Source organism: Thyridium curvatum, assembly GCF_004353045.1.
Source record: "Thyridium curvatum strain D216 chromosome Unknown NODE_28_length_411853_cov_82.906025, whole genome shotgun sequence".
Lineage (NCBI taxonomy): Eukaryota > Fungi > Ascomycota > Sordariomycetes > Thyridiales > Thyridiaceae > Thyridium > Thyridium curvatum.
The window spans coordinates 168,322-182,580 of record NW_022156783.1 but is presented as its reverse complement, the minus strand read 5'-3'; the positions used below and the strand labels follow the sequence as shown (position 1 = coordinate 182,580).

Below are 14,259 nucleotides of genomic sequence, written 5' to 3'. Positions count from 1 at the left end.
ACAAAAACCACACTCGACTTTGTATGTTCCTACTCTTTTGTTTTCGTTTTTTTTTTTTTTGGTATCGACGGTGGACCGTCTTATCTCGATGAACCTCGCGAGAATAAGTTCTTTGAAATCCACCAGGAGGAGCAGGGGTTCATCCCTTCTTGTTCTTGCCTCGAGCAACGCAATACGGCGTTTTTTTTTATTCAGGAAGGGTGGCAAGGAAAGTAGCCGCAGAATATGGCGAGCTTCATCAGGGGCTCCTGCAAGAAGAGGGTAGGATAGGGTTAGGTTAGCCGAGTCCAATGGGTTGGAGTAGTAGGCATTTATTTGCTAGGATAAATGCAAAGTGCTTTATCTGCATGTGTATTATCGTTGGCCAGACAGAGCAAGGCCGTCACCCAGTAGCCCGTCCAAGGCCGTTGGTTGTGATTTTGTACAAAAGCAACAAATCCCTGGTATAATACATAGCCCCCTTCCTCTGTGAAGAAACCCTCGAAAAGCAACTGCCTGTGAACTCCTTTGTTCGGTGGCTATAAGTTTTAGTAGTGACAAGTGAATAATATACTCCGGCTTCCAAGTTGAACAAAAAGATTCCCTGCTTCCTGCTCAACGCCCTATCTGCACCTTCACCATGAAGGCTGTCCGATTAGTCCGATGCAACAGTTCCAGAAGAGCTGTCCACAAGCAACAAAAGATCCGTTGAAGTCCCGCAAACACACATGTTACTCTTGCAAAGCTCTTACTCACGAAGCCAGAACTGATGGAGGCTTGCCAAAATGAGCACCCATACCGCGCCGCTCAATTCACTCCTGGGATGGCTGATACTCGGTATTCACGGGCCTCTTGAACTCATCGACGTCCATCTCCTTGCGGTCCGGGTTCTTGCCGACGGCCCTGACGGCCTCGGCCTCCTTCTTGCCCAGCACGACGAGGTCGAAACCCGGAGGGAGGAGCGTGTCAGTTCTAAGAAAGGGTACATCAAGAAAGTCAGCAAAGTCCTCTCTAGGTGCATATATATCAGGGGGAGCGTATACACGCACGTAGAAGAAGAAAAAAAAAAAGACAGCAAGAAAAAAAAAAGACAGCAAGAAAAAAAAAGAAACCTACTTGAGAAAGTCGACCTTGATCAGCCGCGCCTTGTCCCGCAGCCCCTGCTGGTCGCGCGGGTGCTCGAACGGCAGCCGGCCCTCGTCGATGGCCTTCTGCATCTTGCTCCACTTGGCCTCGAACGAGTGCACGGCGCGGATGAGCGTCCGGGTGTCGTTGCGCGACCAGGGCGTGCGCGTCTGCGGGCCCGCCCGGCGGCGCGACACGGCCGTCATGGCCCTGGCCTGCGACGACACGGCCTCGTGGTCGATCTCGTCGTCGTCGTCGTCCTCGTCGTCGGCTACGGCCGTGGCTCCCGTGGACACGGGCGGGTATGAGGAGGAGGGCGCCGGCGGCCGCGGGATCTTAGCTCGCGGAGCGGCGGAGGCGGAGGCGGAGGAGGAGGAGGGCGGGGCGCGGGGGCGCTCGCCGTAGGCGGGCCGGTGCTCGATGCGGACGCGCTTGTTGGGGAGGGAGGACTGCGGCGGGGGGGGCATGAGGCCGCGCTTCTGGCTGTCCGGGACGCGGGGGTCCGACTCGAACGGGTCGTCGTCCTCGAACGGGTCGTCCTGGCTGGATGCCTGGATCTGGTCGAAAAAGCGCTTCTGGCCCGGTGCGGGAGCGGCGGAGGACGAGGGCGAGGCGGCGACTGCTGTTGTCCGGGCTGTTGGCTGCGGCGACGACTGCTGCTGCTGCTGCTGGTCGAGGATGTGCTGCTGCGACCTCTTGATGATGGCCTCGTTGGAGAAGACGGGGTAGTCGCTGACGACGCTGCCGCGCTCGCTGGCCAGTTCCGGCTGGTTGATGTCCTGCTCCCGAGAGCGGAGGAATTTGATAGAGTCCTGGTTCCAGGGGATCCGTTGGCTAATACACGAGATTGTCAGTATCCATCCATACGTGCGCGTGTGTCCCGATGTGTGCTCGTCAGAAAGGAAGTACGTACGCTGAAGATGCCGGCGCAGCTCGCACTATCGGCTGGGACATAATCTCCGAGTCGTTCTGGGAGTCGAGCTGAGACTCTCCCTGCGATTCGAGGTCTTCCTGAGAGTCCATCACGGCCGGCGCATCGTGCTGCGCAGCTGCCGAAGCCTGCGAGGCAGCCTCCTGGGAGCCCGGGTTCTGGAGGGCGGCTTGGCAAGCCTTGATCCAATCCTTGAGGTTGTTCCAGAACTCCTGCAAATTGAAGTGCTCCTGCAGTTGAGCAACGTTGTACTCGTTTGCCTTTGGCGACAAGAGTGACCGGATGCTGGCGAGACGCGTCTTGTAGCGACCGCGGAGGTTCGAGTTCGCGTCGTCGTTGAGATCGACGCCGGCCAGAGGCTCGTAGGGGCCAAGGTCCAAGGCCCGCTTAAAGTCCTGGGACGCGGCCTCGCCGTCGCAGAAGACTCGCGCGAGGAGACCGAAGGGGTCTTCGTGCTGTCCTACATCCTGGATCGTGGCAATGAAGGTCTGCGTCCGAATCTCGAGCGCCTGCTCAAACGAGTACTCGTTGTCGTTGAGCGACTCGTCCGGATAGAACCTGGAAGGGAAGGCACTGTCCAGGGTCTGCAGCTCCGAGAGCCTGTCCTCGATATTGAGCTGGACCAGGGTGTACTGGAGGTCGGTCAGGTTTGCCGTGGAGATGATGCGCATGGCTCGCTGCCAGGCCGGCGAGTTCACCGGGCAGCCGATCCGCGAGAGGACCTCTTGGCCGTTGATGTAGGGCATGCCCGAGTCGGCGTAGTGCTGCTTGTAGCTGTCGAAGGCCTGGTAGTAGAACTCAAGCTGGGTGTCCCAGATTTCCTCGTCAACTGCGTCCTGCTGCTCCAGGTGGTTCTGGAGATCCCTGGTCGCAGCTGACAGGCGGGGGAAGAAGGACTTCATCAGGCCAGATCGGGCTTCACGCATGGCAGGCGTGCTGTCCGTCATTGTAGAAATAACAGAAGCAGCATCTGAGACGCGCTTCCGCACGCCTGGCGTGCTTGCACCTCTAGCGAGAGCAGCGAGGCCTGGAGTCGAGTGTCAGCCGAGCAGGGGCAAAGAGCAAGAGGGACAGGCAGGGCTCAAGAAGGGCTTCACTCACGGTGGAAACCAGGCGTCGGCATCTCATACACTGTGGCCGTGGCATTGGTGTGGGTACTTCTGACGCTCGCGATACTCTCTGCATCAGCGGGACGTCGTACATTTCGACGAGGATAGGGAATGATGGGTTTGATCTCTGGGGCCGGCATTGTGGCAGCTGGCTCAGCTGCTTGTTGTCGCGTCTTGCGTCGCGTCACAGCCGGAGATGGAGCTGATGCTGTCGCCTCTGCGGCCTTGGCTGCCCGGCGGGTTGCCATTATGGCTTGCTGTGAGACTCTCCGGGGTGATGGTGCAGTTTCTTGTTTTGCAATTGCTTGTTTCTTTTGGGTTCGCTTTGCCTCCAGGATGGGAGATGAGACTGACAATGGAGGGCATGTAAAGGCAAAAGGGATGCGAGGGTTGGGGTTAGGTGAGGGTAAAAGGCGCGTCTCACAGAAAAAGAGATCTGGCCCCATCTTTTTGGAGGGCTGTGATAGGTTGGGCAGCACCTATTGTCAACACCCGGACCCCTATTCTTCATGACAATAGCGTTAGGGATAGAAAAAAAACCTTAGGGATAGAAAAATGTTGAATTTGTTACCATGGAAAAGGCGCTTAGGGTTAGAAAATGTTGAGCTCGCTCTCAGCTCGGGCTGTTGTTCATCCGTCTCAAATGGCCTGCTGCAGGTCAACACATCAATGCTTACATGCACTCCGCGATGAAAGCGATGCCGAGAACGAGCAATAGAACCATGTGTGAAAGACTACGACAGTGTGATATGATTGCATTTTATCACATCAAGTATTACAGTAGTGAAGCTGTAGTCAGAGCTCTCCTACCTGAATCCCGGCCGTTGGTGCGAGAAAGGTCAACACACTCACATGCGTTAACATAGCTGCAAACCATCGACACGCTGAGATACTTCCAGCAGTCGGGGGAGCAGTTTATGATCTCCCTGTCAATCAAACCGGTTTATCCACATGGTGCAATGTTAATGTTTTCAGCCTTCGATTCGGCATGGGTGGAAAATGCCTTGCTGCGGCCAAGTCCATCTTGTCAGACCTCGTCGAGGAGCAACCACTTCAATCTTAATAGTGATTGGACAGTTCTGGCAAATTCTCCCCAGCCATGACAGGCTCCTTGGCGAGTAAGTCTCTGACCGTATCATTCCATGGATGGGTAAGGTCTTCAGTTCAGTTAGCCACAAGCAGCAGTCCTCAAGGGTTAACTTATGAAAGTTTCAGCATTCTTTCTGCTAATCGGAGATTTAGTTGTAATAGTCGAGGTGTAGCTCGTGCCAGATGTCGCATAGAATATATTGGATGTCGTCCATGACCATTACTGTACCTAGGGGCTGGGTCTCTGTGCCTGGGCTGCCGGCAGATTGGTACATCGTGTAGACTCTCGGAACTCGAATCTCGCTGGACCTGGCTACAAAGGGCATGTTCTCGCCCTCGGCCTGAGCACAGTAAAGTCCGCAGTTGACTATGTAGCACTGAGAACTGTTGGTAAGTAAGTATTATACAACTTGGAGACCCTATATGCCCTTGGTAATGTTCAAGATTGGCTTGAGATCACCTATGTTGATGGAATGGACCGTGTGGAGCATCCTATAAAAGGAGTTAGGAGGACGGTTGCAGAATAGTGAATAGGAACATAGACAATTTTCCTTTCCCCCCACAGTTATGTTCATTGTGTCTCTTCAGCTGTGTCGAGACAACATTGTAACTCAGCTTTTACCTGACTGTTCCAAGATCTAGGAAAACCGTCTCTTCTCTCTCTTCAAAAATGGTTCTGTCCTCGGCACGACTTCCAAATTTGGAGTTTTTGCGGTAAGTGGCCTTGATGTGTATTGTGGCTTGCTCTTTGATGTTCTTTTAACATTCCCTTGTGAACTCTCTGCATCATCAAAGGGACAAAGATAGCTAGCAGGCGTAGTGGAGATGCGGGTTGCTGGGAATCAAGATCTCGGGCACCACAGTGGGCCACGGATACGAAAGCTTCAGAGCCTGATCTTCGCGCACTCATTCAACTCAGGAGTGTAGGCCGAGTACAACGTCAAACACGATATTTTCCTTTAACTAATGTGCAACTGCATTTGATTTCTGGTATGCTGATCGCTGTCACTCGATCGCCCTGAGCCACCCACTCTTCCTATTTCATTGGCTCCAACATCACGAAGACAGTCGCAAAGATCTAACAGTCGTATAGTAAGAATGGGAAGTATACAATTATGAGTTGGAAAGGATCTCAATGAGAATTGATCCTCACAACCGTTGCAGATTAACATTCTGGAAGTGATACCTAGGTACGGTATATACACCTAGATATCACGTGATGCATCACGTGGTACGTCAATTTGGCGCGAGGCCGGCGCTTTTTTTTTTTGTCCTGGAAATATGTTTAGCAGAAATCGTATCATGAGCATGCGATTGTCCACATATGTGACTCACGCATGTGACTCAGGAACGAACATTGTTGACGACGTTGATAACTGGCAACAGTATATCATCATTGAATCCGATCTACGGCAATAGATCTGACAAGAAACGTTTTCCTGGACCATCTGGCTGCAGCAAACCACTAGCATAGCCCACCATGTCAACCTTTGGGCAGTTTTTGCGTGTGACGACATACGGCGAAAGGTGAATATTTTTTTCCCCGACTTAGCCAAGAATTGGCGGCTAACTCGCGCAGCCATTGTCCGAGTGTCGGATGTATTGTCGACAATTTCCCTCCTGGAATCCCGGTCTCGGAAGAGATCCTCCAGCCCCAGGTGAGGACTATATTGAACAGATGACACGTTTGGACTTTGCAACTAAGAATGCTAGATTTCTCGCCGCCGCCCCGGCCAAAGCTCTATTACGACACCCCGCAATGAGGCTGACATTGTGTCAATCCAATCCGGGGTAGAAGGAGGAGTCACGCTCGGTACCCCGATTGCCATGGTCGTCAAGAACCAGGATTTCCGCCCCGGCGACTACAAGGGCAGCACCATGAAGCAGTACCCTCGCCCCAGCCATGCCGACTTCACCTACCTTGAGAAGTATGGCGTTCGGGCTTCCTCAGGCGGTGGCCGGTCAAGTGCGCGAGAGACGATCGGCCGTGTGGCGGCAGGTGCTCTCTGCGAGCATTACCTGAAGCTTGCCCATGGAATTGAGATTGTTGCTTGGGTTTCATCCGTCGGCAGCATTCACCACATTTCACCCACTGCTGAATATCCTTGCACATCTCACAACCCGAAGTTTCTCCAGCTGCTTTCAGGGGTTACACGAGAAGACGTTGACAAGACGGTTGTCCGGTGTCCGGACCCGGAAGTGGCCGCTCAAATGGAGAAATCTATCGCCGACTTTCGAGACCGCCAGGACAGCATTGGAGGCACAGTTACGTGTGTGATTCGAAACGTCCCAACTGGACTTGGCGAACCGGTGTTTTCGAAGATGGAGGCGGCCCTTGCCCAGGGAATGCTCAGCATCCCGGCGACAAAGGGATTTGAAATCGGCTCTGGATTTGCAGGAACAGAAATCCCAGGTTCCGCGCACAACGACATGTTTATCCGCAACCCGGCTCCTGTCTCGGAGCCCAAGAATGGATTTGCAAAGCCCAAGCTCTCGACCTTGACGAACAACAGCGGCGGTATCCAGGGAGGAATTACAAACGGCGCCCCTATCTACTTCCGTGTTGCTTTCAAGCCGCCTGCAACGATCGGACTGCCTCAGCAAACGGTCACATTTGCAGGAGAGAGCGACGGACTTCTCGAGGCCAAAGGCCGTCACGACCCCTGCGTCGTTCCCCGTAAGTCACACACACTCAACGACAAAACTTGACCGTGCTAACCATGTTCAGGCGCTGTCCCGATCGTGGAATCTATGGCTGCTATTTGCATCATGGATGCTCTGATGACGCAGGGAGGCAGGAGGGCGGCGGCGCTTACGCTGTGAAACATAAAAGTGTAGCATTTGACAAGCAAGAAAAAACTCTGATCAGGGATCAGGGGCTGTATCATGACGTAAACCATGAAATAGACTAATGCACATTATGATAGTGTTGATAAGAGACCGCTTGTGAGCGACCCGCAGGACAATAAGTCTGGTAATGGTAGAGTTTCCCGGACTCCGAAAGGGCATGTGTAGTGGTACAGTTCCGGGGCGGTCTCACTATCTCCCCCCGGAGTAGCCGGTTCGATTCTGGCCATGTCCATTCTTTTTTCCCTGGTGTTCTTTCCAACTGTCTTTTGGTTATTTTTCCCAGTCAGGTTCTGTATGATCCTATCTGCAACAACTGCAGGATGGTCTGTCATGTTTAAACCTTTTCCGCAGAAGAGGTTTCTTACACGAGCCGCTTCCGGCTGGGGAAGGTCATGAGATATTAATAGTTCACGCGTTCTTGTTGAATAGGCTCGTCCAGTTTCTTCTCATTACTATGATTTGGATTGTTGAGAGCTGAGACTACTCGAACTAGCGAAGAACAGTCACAAGATATGATGCCTCCGTTCGACGAGCGGACATCCGGGGTCCAAGAATTCCGGGATAACCGACGCTTGAGTTCAGTGGCTGTCAAGGCTCGGCCTGCTCGACTCCATTTGGGTTGAGTTGAGAAATCGCCGTGACGCGGATCACCTTAGACAACGATGACCTTGAGGTATCAGACAGCGGTATATTACCGGTGGATGTCTTGATCTCTTGATCAAGAGCCTCAGAAACCCACGATGTGAACGTAGTGGAATGCGTAGGAGTGTGGAGGCCAAGGGTCTCTTCGTCTGGGCGAGAAGACTCACAATTATACTCGGTGAGATCGGAAAAACTCCCAAGAACTACTGTTTGAGAGAGGTCCGTGGAAAAATAAACATCTGAAAGGCATGGACACTAATATCCTGAAGTCCGGTATGCCATTCTCTTGTTCTGGATGCACGTACGAGTTCCGTCTTCATTGCGGAAGTGATGAGTTTCAGATGGCTGAGAAGCAAGGCTCCAAGCTCGAATTGGTGTGCAATCTCCATCTGTCTTGTCTTTATCAGTTCTGTCGATCTCGACTCCTATCTGGCACTGGAGCTGCACGACTGGTGAGAGCCATGGATGATGTGAAGTAGTACACAACGATATGCATGTCTTCACGTATCATCTTGCTTGCAGCCAGCCAGAATCTCGGGAGTCTTGAAGATTGATCTGGTCAGCCCCCCTGAACACTGCTGCTTTACGTGGTATGTACAATCAGTCGCATTGGGAGTCAGCGTCGAGCTTCAAGTTCTGGACGAGTTCCACCCTTGATAGTAGTGGGTCGGTCATCTCTCGGCTATGTTTTGTTGGGTGCCCCGCCAGGATCTACGGTGTACAAGTACTTGTACGTAGGACCCGGCCCCTCAAGCCACCGTTGACCGCCAAAACGGCCTCTCCTTTTCTGCTCTCGTCTCTGGGGCACACAGGCACACAGGTGCCGTCCGGCGGCCCAAGCTCCCTCTTGTTGGAATGGGGAGGCCCCTGTCCCAACCAACAGCGTAGCTTTCCGGTGCCGGGGCGATTGGACCCCACTGAGACAAGGGGTAAACGGAGGAGCTTTGGTTGGCTGATCTCCCTGTCTGAACACTCAATGGAATGGTTCGAGGCGGCATGGATGAGATGTGTTGAGTGCTAGGTACTGCTTGTACATAGGTGCCAGGGAATGGGGGGTTGCGCTGGAGAGGAGGGGAGACCCCAGCCCGCACAGCGAGCGTCGTACCTTATCATCACATGAATACATTGGGCAGTTCAGACGCAATCAAGAACAGCAAGGAAGCTGGAGAAAGCTACGAAATTGGCGACGGTTATGTTTCGGAATCGAGAAAGTTGAAAAAGAGTCACACCCAAGCCGAGAGATGTCGGAAAGCCGAGGAAGCAGCAGGAGAAGGAAGCACAAGCTCGAGGGATTGTCTTTCCGAGTCCCCCCCCCAAGTGGAGATCGAATTCCACCAGCCTCGACTCTCTGACTGGCACGACTGGCAAGACAAAAGACGCCTTCTGATCTGATCTGATCTGGCTGCATGTGCGACTGGGGTTGAGACGGCAGGAGTCTAGCGTGCCCTACCCGTCGGCCCCGGTAGTCCATCGGCCCTGGCAAAAGGGCAAAAGTGGTGGGCTCAATCAATTGAAGGTTGTGAGTCTACAAGTAGTTACTTGTAGCTACAGGCGAGCTGCACCTGGGGAGCTTTGCCGGGGTGCCCTCCCCACCCGATTCTCTCGTGTACCCTCTCGACCTGATCTTTCCGTCCCTCCGCATTGCGCGACGGCTGGAGCTTTGTTGGCACACCCTCACGGCTTCTTTACTTAAGAAGTAAGACCCGGGTCTCCGACACCGTCTCCTCCTCTGCTTCTTCTTCTCCCTCCCCTCCCGCACATGAGTCACTGTTTGCTGCTGTCTATTTGAGTAGCTTCCACTGTTCTGTTCTGTCTGTCAGAAGGAGACTTGTTTGTCCTCGTAGGATTGCATTCCCACTTACACACACGACCACCACTCGAGAGAGCCAGCCCATCAGACCACCACCGCCATCCCCCACAGCCAAAATGACCAGAGTCACCGCTCCTCTATCAAAGCTCACGCGATCTCTGACCTCGAGCCCTTCCATCTCGAGGCCAGCCTATCTCCACACTGCCTCCAAGGTCGCAGCCTCGACGCTTGCACACTCAGATGCTGCCGGTGAGGGCAGGAGTAGTGAATCGGATGTAAGTCTATCTCGAGCTGCCCCTAACAATGCCCCGAAAACATCCCGAACTGTCTTGCGGGAAACATATGGCATATCCATTTCACAACCAACCCGTGGGGACTTGCAGCACTCTCGCCCCCTATCTCTCGGGTCGTTACAATGCTAACTGACTTGCAACCAGTCTGCTCGACGATCCATCACTACTACCCACCGACCTGTCGCGCCAGCCGTCCCTTCACCCACCCGCGTGATCCCCCTCATGCAGACCTTCAACTTCCAGACCAGCGCCCGCAGCGAGGCGAGGTTAGACACCAGCACCATCGACTACGCCGTGCTGCCTTCCTCGACGAGCCTGTTCCCCGAGCCCTCGACCGACCCCTTCCTCGACGTGCGCGTGCCCCTGCTGCCGGACAACTACTCGGTCGACCGGACCCGGCTCCTCGGCCACGCCGCCGAGTCGTCGGACGCGCCCCTGGCGGCGCCCCAGATCTCGGTCGTGGCCGCCAACCCGGACAACGTCCTGCCCGCCGCGCTGACCGAGGTCGAGGGCATGGGCGTCGACGGCGTCGAGCTCAAGTTTGCGCACGACGCCGAGCCCGCGAGGGCCGAGGACAGCGAGCCGGGCATGCTGAGGGACCTCTGGAAGGGCCTTGTGGACGACGTCTTTGGCGAGAAGAAACCGATGCATGCCTGAAGCTTGCACTTTCTCTGCTGAGGATGCGGCTCCCACCGCACTCCCTGTGTGTGTTTTCACACCAAAACCCTGACCTGTCTTGTCTCCCTTTTTGCTGTTATTTATTGGATCATGGATAGTCCCTGACGATGGACACTGGTCTCGTGTAACTCGGGCATGACAACGATCGTTTGTACGCAATTGTAATGAATACCTATGACTGGCGCCAAGTCCAGGACCAAGACGAACTGTCCATCTTTTTGGCTTTCGCATTTAATCTAAGCAATCCATTGTTGACTCACAGGAGTCCTTCAAACATCTCTAAAGAAAGAACCATGTTGGTTAGAACGTGACTTGATGTATCATTCATAACGTCACTTGACGACAACCCGATATACATTCCTTCATCTTCATTATTACACTACGGACATGGAGTCCATAGGCTCAACTTTCCATACCCTTATTAGCACTGGATGCACTGTCTCTCCACTGCCTAAGTGCTCTAATGTCGATCTGCAGAGCGCAAGAGCGAGTGTATGTATATCTTGGTCCAGCCATCTCACTCCGAAATGGTGACTCTAGAGGGGCAGCCATCCGAGTTCAAAGACGAGGGTGTCTTGGAAGCACTGCAAGACAAAGGCTAGCTTGTAGACTTTTTCTTATACCCATCTGCTGTTGCACCGGCCTGTGCGCGAGAGTACCGCGCCCAAGACCGAACACAATTGGTTTCAGCTGCGTTGCTCCCGGCCGACCGCCACCAAGGCATTGGATCAAAGCTGCTGCAGAGCAAGGATCACCAGGGCCGTAGGGACCACGGCAGGTCTAGCACCGGTCTTGTTGTGCGCTGGAAGCACGGCACGAAACAGTAGATTGCCCTCGTGAGCCATGGTTTCGTCGGTATTAGGTTCGAAGCAAGTAGAAGCAGTCTCTCCCTTTTCCAGCCGCTGCGCATGAACATGAACAGTTTGACACCTATATCCCGATCCTGATATAGCTCGGTGCCCCATATGACAGCCTGGTGCGGTAGCTTCTTTGCCTGTTTCAATGGGACAATACTACACTGCTCTACCCGAGGGATTTTGCAACACCATTGAACCATCTCGTACTCTTTTTACTCTGCAATATTCTGTCGCTGATATCTTACAAGCCCGATGCTAAGCTGCTGGCCACGAGACGATCGCCTCGATCACTAAGGGTCCCCTATTTCTGATTAGCGCCCTCCCTGCTAGGGGTCCGGATTACTGGCATTCCCCGCTAGAGACGCACGCCAATCACCCTCCAGAGCGCTGGCGGTCGACGGCCCGACCAGCTGGGAACAGCACCAGGAACGCCCCTAGGCGCCCCTATAGCGTGAGGTGGGTGTGGGAAAAAAATAGAGAGGTGCGGGCAGTCATGTACCGCGGTGGACACAATGCCGCATCGTCCTTCTCCTTTTACTCCGCGGCCACGACGACCAACATCTCCTCGAACGGCTACGGCTACGGCTACGGCAACAGCAACAACAATAACGAGAGCAACGGCAGTACCAGCGGGCGCAGATCGTCGTCTCGCCCTCGAACGAGCTCCGCCGACCCCCAAGCCGGCCGCCCTTCGCTCGACTACCGCGCCACCACCGCCGACGACGTCCCCGTCCCCGTCCAGCAGCAGCAGCAGCAGCAGCAGCAACGCCCCAACGTCCTGACCAAGGAGCGCCGCCTGCTCAGCCGCCGCCCTTCCTTCTCCCGGCACCGGCGCAGCCGCTCCACCTCGTCCGCCGCGGCAGCCGACCAAGACGGCAGCAGCAGCAGCGCCGCCTTTGTCACCGACGACGCCGTCCCGCCGGCCCTCCCGCACTTTGCGCTCTCCCCGAACCTGAGCGGGCAGCAGCAGGCGGGCTTCCAGACCTCGGCGGCAGCAGGAGGCAGGAATAAGCAACAGCAACAGCAGCAGCAGCAGCAGCAGCAGCAGCCCTCCGCCTCGGTCGTCGTCTCGCCCCCGCCGCCGAGCACCGGGGCGATCGACTCGTTCTCCAGGATGCTCAGCCGCACGGCGCCCTCGCCGGGCGCCAGCTACGCGCCCTCGGCCGTCATGTACGGCGGGCAGCTGGCGCCGCCGCCGGCCATGATGGGGGGCGGCGCCGGGAACAGCGAGGGCTCGTACGTGTTCCAGCTCATACACGACACGGCGAACAAGAGGATATCCACGCTGGACTACCTGCGCAAGGCGTAAGTTTTATCTCTCTCTCTCTCTAATATTCCTCCCTCCCGCCAGACCAAGAACCATGTCCTCGCAAAAGCTAACCCTAGTCTTGTCACATAGCCACGAGGGCCGAGTCTACTGGTTCAACACGCTGCTCTTCGACAAGCCCGACCTCCAGCGCATGCCCTACTTCTCCGACCCGCGTAAGCTCGCCCGCCGCGCCACAAACTACCTCCTCCTGGGCCTGTCCCTCCCGGCCGTCGTGGACCTCAACTCGTCGAGCGCCGTGGAGCTCCTCCGGGCCCTCTCGGCGCTGCTCAGCGAGTTCGAGTCCTTCCAGCAGCTGCACTCGGAGGCCGGCGGCGCGCCCTCGTCCCTGTCCCGCGCCCGCCTGCCGCACATGTTCCGCCGCACCGCGCAGGGCGGCAAGGCGCGCCGCACGAGCGGCGCCGCCGAGATGGCGGGCCCCTCGTACTCGCTCGACGGCGGTGCCGACGATGGTAGCGGACCCAACGGCGCCGCCGCCGTGGGGGGCGCGTTGTTGTCTTCCGGCGTCGGCGTCGGCGTCGGCGGCGGCGCCTTCAGCCCCTCGGACGGCGGCCGCAGCAGCGTCATGAACTTTGCCGCCAGCGAGACGGACCTGCTGCCCGGCGAGGAGTACGCGCACCTGCTCACGCCGTCGCTGCCCTTCGACCCGGACTTCTTCGAGACGTTTGCGACGCTGTGCGACGTGCTGATCGACTGCGTGTACGCGCGCCTGCTGGCGCTCATGCCGACCCCCCGGGAGTGCGGGGGCCCCGCGGCGGAGCTGTTCACCAAGGTCGACGGCAAGATCCGCAAGCTCGTCGTGCAGAACGTGGTCAAGGAGTTTGAGGACGCGAGCCGGGGCGGGCTCAAGACCGAGGTGGCCAACGTGGGCAAGGTTGTGCTCGGGGGGTTGTTGTGAGAGAGAAGAAAGAGCTGCTGTGGTGTGGTGCCTCCGCCCCCCTTTCGTGTGGGTTTGGGGGGGGGACGTGGGTGCGCGTTTTTTGAGCGGAATTATTATCATCATCTTGAACCACGGCTTTGGCGTTTATGGGGTCGTCTGGGCCTCTTCTCTCTTTTCTGCAGCTTTACCATGGCATAGGCCCTTGCTCTCAGCATGCCGAGATTTACGAGTATTGGAGAATCATGACTATCTTGGGCATCGATAGGCATCTGTGTAGGGATAATAGAACATATTATATCTATCTAGTTCTCGCAAGATGCCAAACGATGGCGAGTGATGTATTGGACTAAAGAAAGAAGTGTAATAAAAAGCTCATCAGAAACCATAACGCATGTTGAATCATCAAGGTGGAGGTGTACTCCAATCAGTGCTTGACTCTAATATTTGGTATCATCACATGAACTTGCAGAGCCCCCAGATGGACAAAAGACTGACACGCATGATCCGGGACCAGCTGAGACGAAGGGGGAGCTTCCCACGAAGCTTAGAGTGTAAAAAGTGTCAAAGCTGAGCTCCCTTCACAGAGATATCAGACTGTGAAAGTCGTTGAAGCCGCCCTCGTGCCAAGAATAAGCCCCATCGAGTAACCCAGAGGCCGGTGAGGGCACATGGGCAATCGCATACCTATT

At 55.5% G+C, this 14,259-nt stretch overlaps 4 protein-coding genes across 4 annotated transcripts; 3 read left to right on the top strand and 1 right to left on the bottom strand.

Moving 5' to 3' along the window:
* Positions 1-791: 791 nt before the first annotated feature.
* Positions 792-3,392, bottom strand: E0L32_005409 (uncharacterized protein; the record flags this gene model as incomplete). The annotated part of the gene is made up of 4 exons (XM_031139928.1): positions 792-990; positions 1,096-1,938; positions 2,018-3,062; positions 3,137-3,392. The coding sequence occupies 4 exons, from the start codon at positions 3,390-3,392 to the stop codon at positions 792-794; spliced, it is 2,343 nt and encodes a 780-aa protein (XP_030996156.1).
* A 2,321-nt stretch (positions 3,393-5,713) lies between these two features.
* Positions 5,714-7,056, top strand: E0L32_005408 (uncharacterized protein; the record flags this gene model as incomplete). Its single annotated transcript, XM_031139927.1, has 4 exons — positions 5,714-5,760; positions 5,813-5,891; positions 5,947-6,910; positions 6,962-7,056. 4 exons carry the CDS (start codon positions 5,714-5,716, stop codon positions 7,054-7,056), a joined length of 1,185 nt encoding a protein of 394 aa, XP_030996155.1.
* Positions 7,057-9,651: 2,595 nt separating this feature from the next.
* On the top strand, positions 9,652-10,485 carry E0L32_005407 (uncharacterized protein; the record flags this gene model as incomplete). The annotated part of the gene is made up of 2 exons (XM_031139926.1): positions 9,652-9,810; positions 9,973-10,485. 2 exons carry the CDS (start codon positions 9,652-9,654, stop codon positions 10,483-10,485), a joined length of 672 nt encoding a protein of 223 aa, XP_030996154.1.
* A 1,371-nt stretch (positions 10,486-11,856) lies between these two features.
* Positions 11,857-13,588, top strand: E0L32_005406 (uncharacterized protein; the record flags this gene model as incomplete). The annotated part of the gene is made up of 2 exons (XM_031139924.1): positions 11,857-12,668; positions 12,763-13,588. The coding sequence occupies 2 exons, from the start codon at positions 11,857-11,859 to the stop codon at positions 13,586-13,588; spliced, it is 1,638 nt and encodes a 545-aa protein (XP_030996153.1).
* Positions 13,589-14,259: the final 671 nt, after the last annotated feature.